The sequence below is a fragment of the Macaca thibetana genome, chromosome 3, assembly GCF_024542745.1.
Source record: "Macaca thibetana thibetana isolate TM-01 chromosome 3, ASM2454274v1, whole genome shotgun sequence".
Taxonomy (NCBI): Eukaryota; Metazoa; Chordata; class Mammalia; order Primates; family Cercopithecidae; genus Macaca; species Macaca thibetana.
Window position 1 is genome coordinate 112497993 of NC_065580.1, and position 21825 is coordinate 112519817.

Consider the following 21825-nt stretch of genomic DNA (forward strand, 5'->3'; position numbering starts at 1 on the left):
AGGTGATCAATGATTTCATTAATAAGACAGATAACAAAACTGTCATATCATCGACACTGTTATGAAAGATGATCCTAGCTTCCCGCTCCATTTTCCAAGGTCTGGGGTTCTCTGTGGCAGCTCTGAGTCCATTCAATATTTTCCACAGACAGAGAAAAGTGAAAATCCATTTTGAAACCAATTTCAATTAGGATCCAGAAGCTGTTATCACAGGTGTCGCAGAATGGGCCCGTAAGTGGAAATGTCGCCTATCCATTCTGAAATGAAACCTTATCAGGGGCTACAAAGATGGCTGGGGACAGCCTATCTATAAATTACTTTTCGTCCTGTGTTAACTCAACCTTAGTTCTGTCATATGGAATTCTTTCCATCCACTAGTAATAATCTAATGACTAACTAGACACAGCACCCAAACGGCTTCCAGCCGGGCAGGCTGTCCCCAGAAACCCTTAAACATGGGTACAAATGCAAACACACTCTGGCCTGCAGGCAAGCAAAGGGACAGGCATGCTTTAAATGATAGAACTAAAAGTTTATTATGGGAAATAAAAGAAGCCCGTCTCCACCCATTGCATTCCTGGTGATTTTTCAATTGCAAACTCCAAGGCCCTGTTATTTCATTAATGCAGCACCCAAGTAGTGAGGCTTTTCTCTCACATCTTTCAGTCTCCTTTTAGCAAATTATCCCATGACGGCAGATTTATTCAGTCAAAGACCTCGGACTTTGAGAGGCAACAAAAGAATCAAGAGACTTTCTGGTCCACCTGCCTGGCGAATGATGAGGCAGGGAAAAGTCTCCCCCAGAGAAACCAATCAAACCATTGTGTGGCACAGTCAGACCTTTTCAACTGTCAAGCCAGAGAGCAGGGAAAGAGATGAAAGAACGCGGGATGAAGCTACCATTTACGGAACCATGTGGGAATGGTCTCCTAAGATTTAATAATTGGGATGGAACTCAACTTTCTACAACTAAAGAAAAAAAAAAGAGAAAGGAAAAAGGGACCAGGAAGAGGAAAGAGTCGAAGAAAGGGAAAAAAGAGCAGGCAAGAAAAAAAAAAATAACAGACTAAATTGCACTAGGACTAACTTAATATAAAAATTCTGTCTACCTGACACAAAGTCCAATCTATATCAGTAAAGGAGAAAGGGGAAAGATGTTTCCAAAAAGAAAAAAAAGATAGAAAGAAAAAAATAGCAAAGCATTTGGTATTTTCCCTCTAGGTTATAGCTGCATTAAGTGTTCAGATTCTAATTTTCTCATGCAATTAATTTAAAGTAACAAAAACAATAACGAAAAGCCCTTTAATATGGCTGTCTTGTAGTTTTAAACATAAAACGGAATTTTAAATTGGCCTAAAATGTACATTCACTGGATGCTAAAAAAACAAAAAAAAACAAAAAAAAACGATTCAAAATAGCAGACGCTCTAGGTTGTAGATTTCTGAACAGTTTTCAGAAAGATTTTCGTTCTACTACAAATTCAACATAAGATATTTAAATAGAAAAAAAAAAACTAACACTAAGTTTTGCTAACGGGACCCAAAAGAAACATTTTTTTTTTAAATGTGAAATAAACAGCATCAAGCAGCTACTGAAGTTCCTATGCTTTCTGTCATTACTGGGGACTCACCCCACATGCGTTACTGAGCTGAGTTTAAAGCACACATATTGGTCAAAATCTGGGGGAGGTGCTGGAACTGTTCTGTGTCTCGGTGGTGGTAGCTATGTGAACTTACTGATTTTCAAAGCTCATAGAACTGCACACCACAAAGAGTGAATTTTACTGTATGCGAATTTTACCCAATAATAAACTAAAGCAGACATATCTGGAAACGTTTCTATGTAAACAAGGTAACAGGGAGTTTTTTGCTTTTACCATCACCCAATCTCCCCAAAGCTGCCTGGAAAAGCAAGCCCTCCTCGACCTTGAGGGTCAGAGCAGGAGGTAGTGATAGGCCACCAACTACCTCTCCAAAAGGAGATTTTCTTTCCATAATCACCGTTTTGCCCCTTAGGCATCCACTATTTAGTGGTTGTTTCTGATTCTAAGCAGCTTGTTTCTGGAAATTTGAAATATTCACACCCCATGATCACAAGTAATCAAAGGCAACCCAGAAACATCCCATCCAAACGAAACATCATGCTGTGACTTTTTTTTGCTCTTAAATTTGAAAAATGGGAGTGATATTTATTTCTGGTTTATCTGATATTTATTTATCCCAGGAATTGTTCTTTTTGAGGAGAAATCCAATGGCTAAAATCCCAACTTGTGCCAATTTCAGGACCAGTGATTTAAGATACTGTTCCCTAACTCTAGACTGTTAAGCTAGAACCTGATAACCAATCTCATGTAAGGATTTCCTATTAGCCAATCCTTCTAATTATCTCAATAGATTAAAGCTGAACCATTCAGAGAATACTAACAAATGATATTATGCTGAAAGGAGTGAGATGAAAAGCATCAATAAATTTAATCTTGGCAAATAATATCCATGAGAGTCATATTACTATTACTATCAATAGCTAACATGTTTGGGTACTCTCTGTGCCAGAGTCAGAGAGGTTAAGTACTTAGCCCACGATCACACAGCAATTATGTGGTAGGGACAGGGCTCAAACCCTGGCTTAACTGCACAACACTACTGCTGTGTTACACATGCCCCCTGCCCTCCTGTCTCAAAGTGTTGTGATTTACAGGCTTATTCAGTATCTGCTGAGGCCCTCTCAGCAAAAACACTGAATGTGAGCAGGGAGGGGGTAAGGTAGAAAAACCAGGTGCTACTCTCAAGAAGTTTAACTAAAATGTAAAACTTGAGTGCTATGAAGGAAGGGACGAGATAAACTGGTGGAGTATGAGGGATCTTTAGAGCATTGAAAGTATTCTGCAGGATACTGCAGTAGTGGATCTGTGACATACATTTGTCAAAACCCATAGAACTGTACAACAGAGTGAGCCCCAATGTGAATGACAGAAAGTTAATAACAGTGCATCAATATTGCTTCATCAGTTGTAACAAATGTACCACATTAATGTAAGATGTTAATAACAAGGGAAAGTATGAATGAGGGGGTATATGAGAACTCTATCTTCTGCTCAATTTTTCTGTAAACCTAAAACCTCTCTAAAACACAAAGTCTATTACTTAAAATAATAATAATTTTAAAAATAAAAAAAAATCTAGTGTTATTAGTTAGTTCCCCAAAGGACACAAGACCTTATGAGGAAAGAGACTGGTGACGTATTCACATTTGAGACTTTAAACATGCATTGGTGTTAGCAAAACACTTCTATGGAGGAACACATGGACAAAAGGCCAAGAGCCCTTGAATTTAACTAAAGCATAGGTTATGGGATGGGATAGTAGCATATCTACTTCTGAACATATCAGATTGGACTGTCAGACTGGGGCCAGATTTTAGAAGATACCTAAATGGTACGTCAAAGACTTTGAACTTTATTCTACAGGTAGACGGGAGTCACTGGAGCTTTTAGAGCAGGGGTGTGGCATAAGCAGAACTGTAATAAGCCTAATTTGGCAGAAGCAAGTCCCATGTATGACAAGAGTGGAGATGAAAGGCAAGGTGATTAGACAGAAGGCCATTTTAATCATCTAAGCATGAGGTGTGAGGGTTTTCACCACACAGTACAGTAGGTTGGCCTGAAGAGACACACGAGCGAGTAATTACAGAGGAAAATCTAACAGGACCTCAAAACCGGTAGGACATGGGAGCAGGAGAGAAGGAGGGGTCAAAGGTGATGGTGCGGTTTCAAGCCTGGCTGACCACAGGAAAGGTGATATACTTAGCCAAAATAAAGAACACAGTGGTAACCAGAGTACAGGACATGTGAGTTTGGAGCTCAAGAGAGTTGGGGCTCTTATTAGAATCAGAATATTTGTCTTCAGTTAGTTCGTTTATAAACATAAAAACTCTTTATAAAAAATAAAATCTAATTCGAATACAGCACAAACCACCAGTTCAACCCAGGAAAAGAATCAAGAAAAAGGATATATACATGCTGCTTCTAATGCAATAGCATATAATCAATACAACACTACCTTTCAAGGTTGAGAAAACCGAAATAAATGTTCCCAAGATTATCTTCACTATTTTCTGATTTAAGAAGGCATTTAGAAGGAAGTTTACAGAAACTTTGTTTTTTTAATCCATCCCTCCTTAAGACGTGCAAACTTGGTCACATTTGGGATTTGTGAAACATCTTGAACTATTTTTCAGACATCTGAGTCCAGCAAATTCACCATTACTTTTGCCAAACATATTTCCCTTAATTTGAAAACTGATGTGTATGTTCAAGACAACACAATCTTTCTGTTTTGTATTCATAATGTTTAACTCACCAGCATGCTTTGTCCTAATAGCAATGGCTAACGTTTGCAGAGTCCTTCCTATATGTTTATGACATGGCAACCTGTGAAGTGTGAAGTAGGTCTTACTATTATCTTGCTAAACTGATGAGGAAACTGGAACGCTGAAAAGCTCATCTGCCCACACTCACATGGCTAGTCCTTCATGTTGCCAGAACTCCAACCAAGCTTTCAGATGCCAGAACCTGTGTATGCTACGAATGAACATCCTATAATCTGAAATCCATTTTCTCTGAACATCCTTTCCACTTATCTGTCATGTGCCAGGAAATGGGATGTGGCAAAGAAAAGGGGTTGGACCTCTATAGAAACAAGAAAGCAAAAACTCACAACCTATGGTCTTTATGGCATGAACTGCCTGCCCATTTCAGAGCAGAACTGGCACATATACTCTTACCATAAAAAAAAGTCAAGGAGATAAGAGCTCATGGTGAGGAATAGCAGATGAATTTCAAACTTCCAACAAAACTCAAAGCCATCTTACTCCCAGCTGGAAGACCAACAGACATCACAATCATTGGTTGGTGCAAAAGTAATTGCAGTTTTTGCATTACTTTTAAAAGCAAAAACCGCAATTACTTTTGCACCAACCTAATAACACCCTTGCAATGGATAGTTTAAAAGCAAATCCCAAGGGCAAGAAGTAACCAAAAGTTAAAGCAAAAAAAAAAAAAAAAAAAAAAAAAAAAGCATCTCCTTAGGAATTTGCAGACCATAACACTTTCCCCTTACCAACCTTGAAGAAAATAATTTTTTAAGCAAAGAACCAAATTCTTCTTTTTCAAAGAATCAAAGTGAACAGGGAACTTCCTTTGCACCATTAATCTATCAACTTTGGTTTCACATTGCATCAGCGTTACGATAATTTCTGCTTTCTATCACTTTAAAGTATGTTCCCAATAACTATCAGATCTGATAAAAGATCCCCAAGACCACGGGCTACATACGTTTATCATTAGTTTCTTTTTTAAAGCTGAGTTGTAGATTAATAAGAACTATCGAATTACTCCTTTAAAACAAAATCATGGGCCAAAAATGAGGCAAAACACTTCAAATTGAAAAGTCAGTATTTGCAAATCATTGAAAAAAAACTGTATAAGAGAATGAGAATATGTAGAACATTGGAAGATATACATTAAAAAACTCTTATTTAATTTAGAAAACACAACATGTAGCTTATGAAGTAATGAATCTATACCAAAAAGAGATTATTAAGTATTAAGCCATTTTACTTACAGTCTTCACACATTAATGGACTTGGACATTTTAAAGTCAACAATCACACCTAAGATTTTTCTATGGGAAAGCCACCGTGTGAAATGCCACAAATGATCACTTAAATCACAATTGCACTTAAATAATTCAGAAAACTAAATGCCATCTCCTTTGTTATTTACACTTCAAATATAACACTAAAATTTAAAATCAAACCATGGGCACATTAAACTATGGGTACACTGTACTTCCTGCATAAGGGTTACTGAAGGCTTTATATGTTGATATAGGTTCTTAAATGTTACAAAAATCAAATTTGGCTTGCTTTTTTTTTTTGGTCATACAAGTTCTACAATACAGTTTTTCACCTGCATTATTTTAAATTTCAGTGTTAAGTGGCAAATGCTTCTTTAAAAAGCTGTTCAAGTTTTCTGAACTATACCTTTGGGTTGTGGGTCTGCGTATGTTTAAACAAAACTCTATACGAATGTTATTCCAGGAGCAGATACTCCGCTGAGAAAAGTACGAAAACAGATCTGTAAGGACATGCAGTGGAATGTGAGTGGTTTGGCTGGGAAGCTCACAATGAAGAACAAATTGCACCACAGAATGGCTGGAAAAGTTAATTAAGGCAACCTCACCAATAACTCAGCCAGTAACAAAACTTTTTGTTCATTTGTGTGACTTTAGTCATGAAATGGTGGATAGGAGAGAAAATGCAGGTATTACATTCATTTGGTTTTTGAAACTGAACTCTTTTTTTTTTTTTTTTTTTTTTTTTTTTGAGACAGAGTCTCGCTCTATCACCCAGGCTGGAGTGCAGTGGCGCGATCTTGGCTCACTGCAAGCTCCACCTCCCAGGTTCACGCCATTCTCCTGCCTCAGCCTCCTGAGTGGCTGTGACTACAGGCACCCGCCACCACGCCCAGCTAATTTTTTATATTTCTAGTAGAGACAGGTTTCACCGTGTTAGCCAGGATGGTCTCGATCGCCTGACCTGGTGATCTGCCTCCCTCGGCCTCCCAAAGTGCTGGGATTACAGGTGTGAGCCACCGCACCTGGCTGAAACTGAACTCATTTTTAATTGTTCAGTTACAAATGGATATAGTTCAGGGCTTTGTAAAGGAAACACAAGAATCCTTCTGGAAACAGCAGCAATCAGTACTACCTGTTATAGCATCCACATGATTCTGTTTTCCTTTCTACGAATAGCCTCAGTGCAGGGGTCCAAGCATTTATGAAATATTTATAGAGAAAAATAGAAAAGATAGGAAGAGGGACAGAGGGACAGACGGATGGACAGAAGGATGGAGGGCCACGGCGATGTCAGCCACCAGCCAGCACACAAATAGTGTCCCAACTTGGAAAGCCTGCACCCCACGAACTCTAAACCCAGGCAAGGGCAGGTCCAAAGCCCACACACCAGTCCCTATGATCAAGACTGAGTACAGAGGCAGCAGGTGACCACGCTGCAGAAGAAAGGGCCTCTGCGTTTCCAGCAATCCACGCCCCTCAGCACAATCCTGGGACTGTAAAGAGGCGCTGAACTAGTTAGATGAAAACTGTAGAGGACTCTGTAAAAAAGACCATGGTAATTATTAGCATCACATACACAAAGAAAAAGGTTTATTGTCCTTTCTTTTACTTGTTCCTCTCTTTAAATTTGTTTTCCAAGAGTCCGCCTGTCGGCTTGCAATCCATGTTTAAAAACACCACTTCCATTTTTCTTTCATTTGATTTTTGTCCCAAAATATGAAACACTAAATCTGTTAGAAGTCACAGGAACACTGAAAAACTGATCAGAGTTCACCGGATTTCTAGGACAGCTATCGTTTAGGCATGTTCCCTGCAAGTTTGATCAATGCGTGTCTGCCCCCAAACAGGAGAGGATTCATACACATTTAGGAGAAAATGTGGGCTCAAGGGCACAAGCTGATCAGGGCAGGAAGCCACTGGAGTGGGGCTGAGGAAACAGGTGATTATTTAACACTGTAGCACTAACATTTATAAATCACGACTGCTCCTTCTCTGGCTAGTTTTATCTCGTGGCTTCCTGGCTGTTGTGGGGCTGGTCAGGTTAGTTCTGCTCCCAATCACCCTCAACAGAATCATGAGGGAAACCCGAGGTCCAAGAGCAACTCAAGACAAATGCAGCTGCAGTGGAAAACCTCCTGAGAATGTGTCTAGGTGTGGGAGTGGCACAAACAACAGTATCTTCGTAAGACTGAGACTCTGTGGCCATGCAGCTGAGATTCATAAACACGACAGGCGCTTCTGCAGGCTCCATGCAGCGCAGCAACATCTTCTGCCATGCACTTGTTCTTGCCTGTTCTCACATTCACACACATGCATGCTCACACACACACATGCCCATAGTTACCCCTACCACACACACCCACACACCTACACACTCACGCATACACTTGCCCACACTCACACATATCCTCACACACTCACACCCCCTACACACTCACACTCGCTCACACCCTGACACACAGGCATGTACACTCACACAAACTATAAAGATAACCAAAAGCTGATGTTCCTGAAGTCAAATACGTAGGAAGCATTTATTCCTACAGAATTACCATAAAAATTACCAAATAACCAACACTGCAAATACTGATTCTATTTCTGAAATAATAAATTTGCCTAAATTTTACCAATTCCAGAAAAAAGAAACCAAGGTAACATATTTTTAAGGAGAAATGCCTTCTATAACCACATTGGATGAAAAATGCAAATATTATGGCTCAGTTAAAGTAAGCGCCAGTCTTGACTTTAAATACCATCAATAAAGGAGAAAATACTTTCACATATATGTAAATTCATTATTTTAACTGAGACATAAATACATCTCCCTAAGGATCAATTTAAAACTGAAGTCATTTGCCAGTAGGTTTAAGAGCCAGCTCCTTCCCTACCCAGTGCAGTCAGCAATGCACACTCATGAAACTGGGTGAAGAAGTGCAGGTGAGAAGCACAGGCTCTCAGCAGACATGGAGGGGCCCAGAGAGAAGTGGTCAGGCTGCTTGGAAGTATCTGCCCTTAGAGTCTAACGTTCTGGACTGGAGTTATCTTCCAAAGGAGATTCTGACTCTCCAAGTGGATGTGAAAACATGTAAATAAATCTAGTAAAACCTGTCTTGGAATATAGAAAATATAAGAATAGCAGTTTGGCTCATACAAATCAGTGTGCCCAGATAGGCAGTGTCCAGGAACTAGGAGAACGGGCCAGCTCATTCTTCCTACAGGCCCATGGAGAAGCAGAGAAATTCAGCGAGGCCAGGAATGGCTATGAAATCTACAAAAAGGAAAGGCATTAGTGGCCCACAATGGACAAACAGCAAGGACAGGAAGTGAAGGTTACCATTAACGTATTCAGTCTGTTTGTACCAGGGAGGCTCTGGAATTTATTTTCAACACTCCATGCTTGAACTGAAATGCCTCTCAACACTTTGCTTAAAATTTAAAAATATAGAATACAGGAACAGTGGCTCTGTGTTATCTCTGAACACAAATAAGGAAATTAAATTTTTATAAGCTAAAAACAAAACCTGCATCTCAGATACTAACATTACCTTGAGGTTCAATCATTAACACTTCTTAAAATCCTTTAAAGTAGACTACTTAAAGTTGGGGTTGGGGGAGACTCCTGTCCTGTCACTAATTTCGACAAGACAACTTTTGTGTCTTTTGTACTAATTATTCCAAGCAGTATAGATGATCCATATGCAACACAAAGCATTTTGAACTCTTGCCAGACTAGTCAAGATGATTTCCAAAATGCCAAAACAGGAACTTCTGATAATAAATAACCTATCACATTTACATCTCAAATTAGAAAGTTTGGAAGTCAACGTGTAGGTTGAGTGCCAAAATAGAGATTACTAAATTCCATGTCCCCGCCGCTGCCCCCCCGCCCCCGCCCCATTTGCTTTCTTCAGCCTCTCCTAGAACAAACACTGGTCCAGGTGCAAACGCTCAATTCACAAGGAATGCAGAGAACACAGAAATGACTCCAGGCTGGGCTGCTGGTAATCCCTGTGCTGCTCACCATTAGAAGTGGTGCTGGAGGCAACGGCTTTCTCGCTCACATCTGTTCGAGTGGAGCACTTCACTATGGAATTCTCAACTTTTTTCTTTTCAGTGGTCATGGAGCTATGGGACTGGGCCTCCATGATGTCTTCTCATTACTTCAGCTCTCTTCGACCAAAAATGCCCTAAAGAAAACAACAGAGCCATCAACTTTCCAAAACGGTGGAAATAAAATAATAAAAAAAAAACCTTTCAAAAGTCCACTTCACCTGTCATCTGAGAAAAGCCTAGAGCTTTAGGAAATTCAAAATGTAGATGACACTTCTCCACAGGTTTTCTGGCAAAAATGTCTCAAAGTTTAACAAACCAGTGAAACTCTACACATGCAAAAAAAAAAAAGAGAACTGAGGGAAATGCCCATAATGTGGTACTTTTCCCAAATCCCTACTGAGCATTTGGTATCAAATGATCTAAAAATCTCAATTTGCAACTGTGTCTATCATGTGAAACAAGTGTCACATTACTTTTTAAAGCCACATCTGCAAATGTCTCTTCAGGTGGCCAGTTTTACAGGAAGGGGCATTTGAACAACTTCCAAAGCAGGGGAAGGTTTTTAATTATTAATTAGATTTTTTCAAGAGAGTCTGACAATTTCTAACATTGAAGGCCTACTCTAAATTCTGAATCAGAGGATAATTCAGGCCAAGCAGTTCAGTGATTTTTGCCTCTTTCATAAAGATATCTGAATTGCAATATACCTCTTAATCCTAATTCATTCAGGTAAGCTATACTCTTTAACCTCCTTAAAGCATGAGAATTTTTCAGTTCATTTAAGTCACATTTTTAAGACAAAGGTAATAGAACAACATGCTCTTGATTCCACATGGAAAAGTTGAAAGGTCTTTGTAATAGCAAAGACTGGGCTCACTTAGGAAATATTAAAAGTCAGCTAAAGGCAGGTTCAGTAGGTCTGTCTTTCACTGGCTTCATTCATGTGATAATCGCCCTAACTCATCATTCATCAATTTTCACTCTGCTTCATGTGCCTTTTTGCAGTCATGTTCTACACCTACAAAGAATACAATAAAAGAGGAAAAGTACCCTCTCTAGCATGTTTTCTTCCTGTTATCTAGATTGCAACTTTCGTAGAAAGCATTTCTTTGGTCTGGCCACCTTGCTTATTTTTCTACATTTAGTAGATGTCGACATCCTCAATCACAGCAGCGGTGAGTGAAATGAAATAAGTAACTGCTTGATCAACTAAAAAAATTAAAATACAAGGTAAACTATTTTCAGTCTACTTTAACACATATTTGCAAGGGAACTGCAAGCTCTTCATTGCATAATAAATTCCTCCTTGATCTGGAATTCAAGTAACTAGAATGTTTAAGAACCAGAGGCCACATGGCACACTGTAACACCAGCTCTTCCACTCACTTCCATCTCTTTTCTGAGATTATCCAGTGTCATTCATTGTAAAACACACAAGTTATTTAAGAACAGCTTTTGTAGAATAAAAAAGAAAAAAGAAGCACTAAGTTAAATTTACATATCAATAGTAAGATCCACTCCAAATTCAGAAACACCCCTCAAAGGGCACTGACAAAGTATTATACAACAGAAAGGGGGGCTTGAGATCTCCCTTCCGAGTGCAGCCAACATGCATGAGTCCCAAGGGCAGGGCTACCTGCATGGCGCCCCCCCGGGGCTAGCTAGACAGTGCACAATGGCCAACAACCTGTTGCTGAGCCTCAGTGATCTCATCCGTCAAATGACAGAATCAGGCAGTGAGATCTGACCTTTACTTTGGGCGGGGGGAACACATCTTCTTTAAGAACCTGTTAAAAGTTAAAGAGCTTCTCCCCAGAAAATACCCTTAAACTCAAAAGTACACATTTAATTTCTAAGCCATCACAGACCTTCAAAGCTTTTCCAAGAATCTGGATAGAGAATCCTTAAAGGAGAAATCTTTGATGGTCCCTTCTAGCTCTAACAACCTCAGAATAATTACTTTTTGTAATGGTCCTTCAAAATTGATTTAAGTATCATCTTTAAAGTATGCCACAAGAATAATCCAATACAATCGGCATCGTTTCCCACTTGGTACAAGAACTATTTGTATCAGCGTTTCTACAGTGCTTGCTAAGCATTCAGATTCCTGCAATGCATTTGCCTTGGAGGGCGGCACCCGGGAACCTCAATTTTAGCAAGCATCACTAATTGTCAGATTCACTAAAGCTTGTTTTCTTTGTTGTTGTTGTTTTTGTTTTGAGACAGAGTCTCACTCTGTTGCCCAGCCTGGAGTGCAATGGCGTGATCTCAGCTCACTGCAACCTCTGCCTCCCAGGTTCAAGCGATTCTCCTGCCTCAGCGTCCCAAGTAGCTAGGATTACAGGCGCTCACCACCATGCCCAGCTAATTTTTTGTATCTTTAGTAGAGATGGGGTTCGTCATGTTGGCCAGGCTGGTCTCAAACTCCTAAACTGAGGTGATCCACCAGCCTCGGACTCCCAAAGTGCTAGGAGTACAGGCGTGAGCCTTGAACAACTGTTCTACAAGTTTATTTTTGCTCACTGCTGTATACCCAGTGAAGTATATACTCATTGAAGTCTTTGCTGACCGGATGAACTAATGAATGAACTGCACCTTAGAACTATCCTAGCACCCATCACAATGATAATAAACTCTTCTTCATCTGGAAAAGTCTGTGCTGAACATCCACCTCCCCTTTCCATACTGTAAGCTCCATGAGGACAAGGTTTCTACTTTCCCAGCAGTTAGGTCACATAAGAATGTTTACTGAGTACATAAATGATCGCATCAATGACCCTGTGACTTACAGGACTCTGCAGTGTCTTGAATTTCAATCACCATTGGTTTAGCTACATACATTTTCTTTTCATATTCAGTGTTTCATTGAAAACTGGCAAATTCTATAAAAACTAAAAACTTTAGCAGAAATATTTAATTGATCCAAATACTCCATTCTTAGCCATTTGGGATAAACAAGCATTTACTATAATTGTTCCCTTCGACACACACATAACAGTTTTATTGGCTGTATTTGAGTAAAGAGTCTACAATGTTAAAACTGCACACTGAAACATGCAAATGGACCAGAAAAACCCATTAAGACATGGGATTCCTAGTAAGAACTAAGTACCTTCCTTAGCAGAGGGTGCTAATTAATAGGAATCAGGAGACAAGTTCCCAAAATTCCTTGACAAACTTGGTTTTTGTGGAGTTGTTGGTTTTTCCCCCAAGGCAAAGGACTTTATTTTAACAAAGCAATAAAACCCTCCCAATGCTCATCACCATAGAGAGAGGCTCAAGTGAGAAGAGGTAAAGCTCCAGGCACTGACTGAAATCACACTAATTAATGGTCTTAAAGAATACTAATTCCTACCCCCGTCTGAAATGGGTTTTTTAAAAATAGGCCCTTGGTCACTCAACAATCTACCCCCTTCTTCTATTTTGACAACTTATTTTTGGATCTCATTAGTTAGTAACTAATTATTTAAAAGTGTGGTTTATGCTTGGAACTGGGCTATAAAGATGGCAACGTGCCAAATCAGACATCTGCTTCCTGTACATTCCTATAAATTATATCAGCTTATTTTACAACTTTGTCCCTGTCAGTTATAAAGGAGAAAGCTTAACATTCTAGACGCCCACACCTCATCAAACTGTGGGTGAAGAGTCAGTGAGCGGCAAAAGGTGGCCGCTTTGAGTTGTGGTGATGGAATTTTCAGGGAACAGTAAGAGGAGCTTGGAAAGTCAGTCCTGAGCTGGTCCACTGAAGCATTCGGGATCGAAGTGGCCAGTAGAAATTCCTCACGGAATCTCAAAACACCACTAGGACAGTAGCTCCACGACACTTGTAAAATCTAGAATTTTAAAAATAATGAAGTATAATTTATTTAGAACTTAAGCATCAAGAGAAAACTTTAAATTCTGCTTCACTTCAAAGACTTTTCCCTGAGGAAAACATGCCACTGTGTTTCAGATGTGAATGAAATGATACTTTCTCCCCTGATATAGTTTCCTTGCTTAGGACTCCACACTATTCTCCTTCAATCCCTTTCACCACTGAAACATTACATGCAAGATTTGCTGGCACGCCCCTTGACTTTTCATGCTTAAGGGGAAAAATGTTTGTAGCTGATGTTTGAGTCCCAGCAGCTCAGAGAGAGAGAGAGAGAGAGAGAGAAGGAGAAAAAAAAAAAGCAACCAAGGAAAATTGCTCTAATGGTATATCCCTCCTAAAGCTTGAAGTTTCATAGGTAAAAGGAGAGATAAACATTCCTTCCTGAAAGTAAACAGTCAAGGCTTTTTCCCACTCAACTATCCCTGAACCTTTTGTAATTTCCCCGAGGCCTAAACCCAGGACACAATTAATTCCAGATCCTATTTTAAATCTAATCCGTCTCCTATTTGCAACCTGCCTGCAGGTGGGTCTTTTCTTTCTAAATTATAAATCTGAACCTGCGTCAACCTCTTACAACACAAGGCATTTAAAGCTTCCTGGAGCCACTGACCTGGTGATGCTGTAATGCAGGTCTGCTTTTGAAAGCAAGCAAGAGAACAGAGAGCGAGCAAGAGAACGGCAACCTTTACCACGTTGGCGAATTCTTGCCGGGACCTACATATTACACAGCACTTGCACACAAACGCCTCAAGTCGTCCTCTTTAGAGTCGTCACTTACACCTGCAAGGGCGGGGGACCAGGGGAACCCCAAACAAACTTTCATCGTTACAAAGGCGAGTCCCCATTGATTATGGTAATTGTTTTGTTCAGGTTGCTCAGGTTGTATGGGTATGGCCAATTTTGTTTGAAAGCTCGCTCGCTCTCTGCGCTTTCCTGTCGAGTTCCCTTCAGGTTCTGGTTTCTTCCAGTGGTGGCAAGGGACGTTTTTCACGCCTTTCACCACTTTTGCCCGCGCCCGCGTCCCATGCCCGAGGTACCGGGCCGCGGCGGCGGCGCGGGGGGTTCATTAGTGGGTGCGCCGAGCCCGCGCAGCGCCGTCTGCAGCCGCGTCGCCGCATCCATCATCATTACATCAGCGCGGGGAAGTCCACGCCGAGTTCTCCCGGCCCCGGCGCGCCACAGTCCGCGCGCCAGCAAACAGAACATGCTGGATTGCTCAGAGATGGTTCTGGGTGTCTGGGGGCAGAAGGGGTGCTCCCAGACCTTGATCAGCATTCCTGAAGCGGCCTTTTAGGAGACAATGCATCTCCGCCAGCCAGGCCGCGGGAAAAGGAAAAAAAGCCGAGGGCTGGGGGCGAAGTGGGGGTGGGGAGGTGAGCTCCAGCGCCAGCAGCGCCTGGCAGCCTCCCTCCAGTGCAGAGAAGCCACCCGCATCAAGGCGTTGTCAGACTGGTCACCCTGCTCCTCGGAATACTCACGGGCATTTGCAAACTCTACAGTTGGCCCAGCCACATTTCAGCAAACACTGGCAGGGGCTGGCCCTGGTTGCGTTCAGAAGGCTCTTTTAACTGGCTGATTTCAGGGAGCTGCAACCTTCCAGGTACTTTGCAATGCAACCACCCTGAGTGTGGCATTATAATAAAACATTGGGGATCCCTTGAAAAGCCTTCACAAAACCAATAGGCGTGTGCTTTGCTCACAAAACGTCGAATTCACCTTCTATGAACCTGGCCCCCAATGTGTTTTTCTTCATTAGCTGCCACACATAGATAGATTCAAATGCTGTGAATGATTAAGACAGACACATCGCCTCATTGTCTTGAGCTCAGGGAGGCCCTGAGTGGAGTCCCAATGTTCAATCTCAACAACCAGAGGCTCTCTGTAGTAAATAGAAAGTATGAAAAGTCACAATTGTGGGAACATGTGAAAAAATCAGCTTTTCTCCTTGCAAGTCTCTGCAGTGAAACCTCTAACCCCCACAGGAGCAAGATTCCTTTATCGTATAGACATTTACTATGTTTAAAAAGAAAGCACCCATGCCAAAGCCAACGTTAAAAATGATGTTTGACGTGAATGAAACAACTTTCTAATGTAGGGTGAAGTGGAACAGCATCCTTCAATCATGATAGTGCATCCTTCCTGAACAGCAGACTACTTCATTTATTTCCCTAAGCCAGTCGGTTTATTTTTAAGTTGCCTAAACTTGGGCAAAAACTCTTCGCTTTTTTTTCTTAGTGTATTTCAAGATTTAAAACAAGTAAGTTAAAAGCCTGTTTAATGATAACCCGATCTGTTTCTGATAGGTTAAAACAGCTACTGGCAATGAGAGATCAGAAACAGAAGACATTCCAGGCGAGGCAGTGCTATTAACAGCACCATGGCTTAGCCTTAAGTGAGAAATTATTCTGTATAGTTTAGGGAACTATTGCTGCAGTGGAAGAAGGCTTTCTTCCAGAGAAATAACATTTATTTACACTTGCCTGTATTTTCAGAAGCTGAATAATCTCCTTGATTTGCTGTTTTAAATATCCAGAAGAAAGCAGCTTTGTCAGAAGGATTTTTGAGGCAACCTACCCTGTAGCACTGAAGAGTGACATTGATCTCATACTTGTATTACTAGTATATCAACTGCTACTTCAAGATGCTACTCCTGGATTAATCATCCAGGTAAAACTCCTATTAAAGATACGTACCTTCCTGTGGCTATTTAATAACCGATTTCTCAAAAATAAATAAATCCTTTAGAAAGAGATTTTTTTTTCAAAATCAAGAAGTACAAACTAATGTTGATTTTAACTTTTTGATCAATTCTGGAAGTGAGAAATAGTCTGAGTTTCAATGAGCAAAATGCAGGGAATTTTAAACATTTCAGTGGATTTCATGTATTCATGCACCATAGAAAACCTCTTATAGGTTTTTAATGTGGTTGATGTTTCCTTGTGTTCAAAATATCTTCTGAGGGTAAAATCAATTAGATATGCATAACCTTTGTGACACCCTAGCGTTTCCCAGGATTCCTAAGGCTTCATTTCCTCTCCCTTCCCTGTCTGTGTTGCCTTCCTTTTTCTGCAAGGGGTGGGGGGGGGGAAGGCCCAACTTCGTAAGTTCTTAATGAAATCTTCATTCATTTTTAAACATTTTTTCATGTATAGTTATTTTACCTTTATATATGATTATTTTTCCATAATCAGGAAAGCCTAGAGCCTTAACTCCAAATAAGAAAGCTTCTATCTGTCTGCTTTGCCATTTGGTAGCTCAGGGTTCCCCAAATCCACTGCCTAGTGCTAGTGTCCTCAATCTTTCTTTCCTACATTTCTGATGCTCCTAATCATAGATAAGCAGTATTCATGACAGACATCCTCAAATGGAATTACTCTAAGGAGAACTAAATTACTCTAAGGGGAAATAATTGCCTGGCTATGGATTAAGTGAATTTGGTTTTAGTAAATTAACACTATCTAAACTCTTAAGAAATCCATATATTTAACTTCAATCACTGAAAAGCTTATTTGACAAGAAAGTAATCATTGCTGTTGCAGTTGAAATCACAAATGACATTTCTGTGAGCCAGTTTTACTTTTCTGCCATTTGTATTTAAAAGAAAAGATCATCAGCTACTCTTTCTCTGTTACCAGAAGTACTTGATGAGAAACATTTGAGGGGAGTATGAGGTCTCTATCTAATACCTGTTACCATTTCTGAGTTCTGTAAAACTATGAGTCCCATGTGCCTTGGTTAGGCACTGCAAGAAGCAGCATGCATAGCAGGTGCCATTAAAGAGTGAGCAATAATGTGGAGCACATTGGCACCCCCACTTTCTACAGGTTAGCTGGATACAGGCAATCCTCAGACACAGAAGGAGATCTCGAAGTCAGTTATCAGTCTATAGATCAGCTAAGCTCATGAAACTGTATTCCTCTTAAATCCACATGTATCACAAAAATATCATGACTGATCAAATGTGCCCCTTGTCTCTCTTCACTAAGGCTTATAGGAATTAAAAGTTTTCACACATTTTCAGAAGAAAAAACTGTAATTATTCTTATAGAACTTGGATAGCTTTGGTTTCTTAGAATCATGTGTGTCTTCACAGTAAGGCTGAAGGGAGTATAAGGGAGTAGAGTGTATGTTCTGTGAATAGTAATTTACTTTTAAACCATCACAAATATTAGACCAATAACCTGTTGCATGTCAAAATCATCTATAGCTATCCCAAAGGTATTTAACGTATTTTTTGTGAAGTACTACTTACCATATTTTATCCTTCCAACTTTTAAACTTTTGATTCTTGATTCTTAATTGCAGATTTAAAAGCAACATTTTCAGAATTTAAGCATTTGTAATTAACGTTTATCCAGTAAAAATTACCCCATGGTCCACTTACCCTATAAACTTTGCTTGTTCACAGACAGAATTCTTTAGCTGTCTTATTTTTCCACCTTGCATGTACAAAACTGCCAATGTAACCTACACCAAACTACACACCCTCTCAATGAAACTCTCTGATATGGAATTTCATTGTAGTATCCACAGTTCAAACAGCAGACACTGTCCTGAAGTGGCATGGCCTGCTCCACATGTCTGGCCACTGGATTCCAGGTTTCCATACATCTGAGTCATTAAGGCTTCATTCTTAAGCTGCTGGATGAAATTTCTCTACACACTGCTAACTTTATTCAGACTGAATCATTCTTTTTAAAAATATCACAAAATGAAATCAATAACAGGGCTTAACTGTCTCAGTCCTTCATTACTGCAATTTGAAACTTATCTTTCATCTAAATGGTGAGTTTTCAGGCTCTTTTTGTAAAAATCAATAGTTTGTAATGTAAAGCACTCTGGAGCTTCCTAGGCATTTCATACAATCTTCAAAAAAAAAAAAAAAAAGTTAAAGTAGCAAAAGCTAAAAATTTCCACATGAAAATAAACAATATAATGTCACACTACATTCTGAAGTTACTCCAATAAAGATTTAAGTAAAAGTGCACATGTCCCATTACTTAATTTAATTTTGTAGCATAGAGATTACAGAAGTACACAATCAAATGCTTGGGGTCAAAATGTACTCCTGTGCCACCCTCCCCCCGCCTAGCCCCCCTCCCCTCTTAAGAAAGGAAAGGAAAGAAAAGTCCCTCTAGCTGTTTCAGGCCAGCAGTCAATCCAATTTACTGCAGGTACAATTTATATGTACAGTGCATGCCACAACAAAACCACAGTATGATGCCAACACGGCCCTTAAGAAAGTTTTCCCCTAAATCTCTGGAAAGGAGCTTTAAAAGAAAGCAAGGATTACAGTCAGCTAGAAGGTAGGGAGGGGACTTACCTCAAACCCAGCCAAGCGGAAATCAGAGCAGTAATTCTACAAGTCAACAGAGTACACTTTCAAAGCTATAATGGTGTGAAGAAGTGCTGGGCAGCATGGCCTGAAGGCAGCACTAATACACTGATGACTAATGGCTGGGCCTGGGCAGACAATGAATTTGGGGCTTGAACACTAACAGAAACCATGCAGTACTTTGACAAATGGGCTTTCACAATTTCATTCATTGAATAACCTTTAAGCACAAAATTGGCTAGGGTTCTCTTGGGAATTATATGACATGTTGTTGGACAATGATGTAAGTATTTTCCTTGTTAATTATGACTCCTATGCAAAATGCAAAAGTGCCATATATGAGGGTACAACTATAGATACCACAGATGCAGATGTGGAGCTCAACACAATATTGCCTTTCAGGAGGGGGCTGAAATGTTCCAAAGCCACCTTATTAACTATGTAATGGCTTTTTCATTCAGCTTCTTTAGAAGGCCATAGATTTTCTGAGACATTTTGTCGGGTTGAAATATATACACACAGAACAAAAAACACTTTCACATTTAAAAAAAACCGAAAGACAATCACAGAGGTAATGAGTAGTGAAGAAATTTGGCACTCAAATATAGTGCATTTAGAATTACAAGTGGAAAAAGTCTCTCATTTTCAGGGGCTAGGCAAAAGAAAAGTGCCATAAAACAATTGAGACACCATGTAAAGTTTGCGATCAAATGCACTTCCAAACACATTTAACATCCAGTTTCTTTCAAACAGCTCTCCTCCCTCTCCCTGGAGTGACTGGCCTTTCGATTTAAAAATAATAATTTTGGCAATTTTTAAAAAAGAGAATGAAATATCTAAAGTGTCTCTAAATTAACAAGTACCACTTACTCCAGACAGCATTGCCTTTAGCAGCTCCTAAAAACTTAAGAAAAGGATCTTAAAACAGGAAGCTTAGTGAGCTCATAAAACTGTTGCTGGAGCCAGGAACACATAGCATATTTAATCTGCAAACTGTGAGAGTCTACAGTGATTTCAGCAAGATCTGAGGCATGCCCTCAAGGTTTGCTGGGATCTGGGATTAGGGGGTTGATAAGAACCTCCACTGCCCATGGACATGTTTTTCTTCTGCAGTTAAACACAAATGCATAGAGACGTTTGACTGCTGCTTGGCGTTACTGCTCAAGTTATATAAAAGCTTTGCAGCTCCTTTGGCTGTCAATATATCAAAGTTTAAAAAAAATCATCAAAGTGTGAAATTTCATTTAAAGTCTTCGCCAGTCTACAGCTCTATTTCACAGGCCCATCAAATAAAAGTAAAGATGAAAAATACACTGAAAGTACTTGAGAAAGTTTGCAGCAGTACCCCTGCCCTGTTGTTGTTTATTCTGTCTCCCTTTATTTGCTTTGAAACCAGAAACAGATCAATTTTCATCTAGAAAAATGACAATGTGAAGGGAAGGGCAGCATCTTCTCCTAGGCTTTAATGAAAAGACAACCTGAAGTCATTATTAGAGTGGAATCTTTTGTTTAACAAACGTGTGTGTGTGTGTGTGTGTGTGTGTGTGTGTGTGTCCTCTAAAGTCATTTCAGCATTTTAATTGCCTCTCATGATATAAGTTGGCAGAAAATTTACTGAATCTTCCAAAACAAATCAGACCGACCTCAGAATATGAATGCCAGCAAAACTAAAACCTCCTTCAAAGAATTCTTTAGCTGGGGATTTACAACAATTGCATAAAGAAGAAAAGTCTGACTTTTAAGATAATCTACTATAGTCTAAAAGCATTAACATTCCATTACTAAGGTTTTCTTGAGGATTTCATGACTCATTGATTCACTTTTCCTTCAAGACTGGTTTTTCTCAGTACATTACTGTCTCCATGTAAGTGAGTGCATGCAACAATGATCATTAAATTGTTTCCTTTCATAAGCTCCCAAACTCTATCCTCAAAAAAAGGAGGGGGAGAAGAGGTCTCAGTAAGCAGGATACCTTACATAGAAGGAAAGACCTCTAAATGGCTAAGCACAGAGGAAGTCTGAAATGCTTACAGCATGCAGGTAATTAAGGAAACTTCACTGGCCAAGAAACAAAGGAAAAGTCCAACTTTTAGCTTTGCACATCAAATTGATAAATTAACAATTCTTTCATTAAATAAGTAATGAAATAACTCAACAGAGCCATTTTTCATCAGTATTGAGTTTTCTCATTTCTGTCTATAGTCCTTTGCCAAATAGATATACAATAGAAATGTGTTTATATCAAGGTTCAATCAAGGAACACAAGCATATTAAAGGCACTGGGAATTGGTAGGCATCTGAGTTGGACCTACCAGCCTATTAACAATAATGCAATCTATATCTTTTAAAGTGTTTCTGCTTGTGTGAAATTTCACTAGACACCTCTTACATTGGACTCATTCATGCATCTTAAACCAAAGCTTCCCTAGGCTGACTTTAAGAATTACATACCCTGAAAGGATCTCCCCTTAGGCGGGGAGTTTCTAATTAAATAGCTTTTAGTATAAAATAAACTCTCTACTCTGTATAAGCATGCTATTACAACTAATTTAAATGTTATTTCATGTTTGTTTTAGGTTTGAATATAGTCTAACTGGCCAAAGTGTTTGTGTACCAGGTTGTTAAGACCAATATTTCCTAACATAAACAAATTCTTCAGATACTTCACAGAGTTTACATTGTTAAAACCAGTCCCGGCAGCTTTAATATATCCCCTCAACTGAAATGCTGTTCTGCTTTAGAAAAATGAAGAGATTTTGAGGCTATTTCACTATTTTAAAACATAGCATTTTCCTCCTTCAAAATAATCTTGACACATGTAATTAAGAAACTGTCAGACTACTATTAATTTTTAATCTAAAACCTAAATGAAATAATTACAGGAATCAATCAATAAGGCACCTATTCAAAATTACCGAGCAATT

The 21825-nt window shown here is 39.5% G+C and overlaps 1 protein-coding gene across 2 annotated transcripts in view; it reads right to left on the reverse strand.

The window, feature by feature from the left end:
• GLI3 (GLI family zinc finger 3) overlaps positions 1–21825 on the reverse strand; it is a 279496-nt gene that overhangs the window by 255897 nt on the left and 1774 nt on the right. For both annotated transcript variants that reach the window (XM_050785513.1, XM_050785511.1), the window contains exon 2: positions 9658–9823. In XM_050785513.1, the coding sequence (XP_050641470.1) occupies positions 9658–9781 (124 nt within the window). In that variant the 5' untranslated portion in view covers positions 9782–9823. The remainder of the gene's footprint in view (positions 1–9657; positions 9824–21825) is intronic.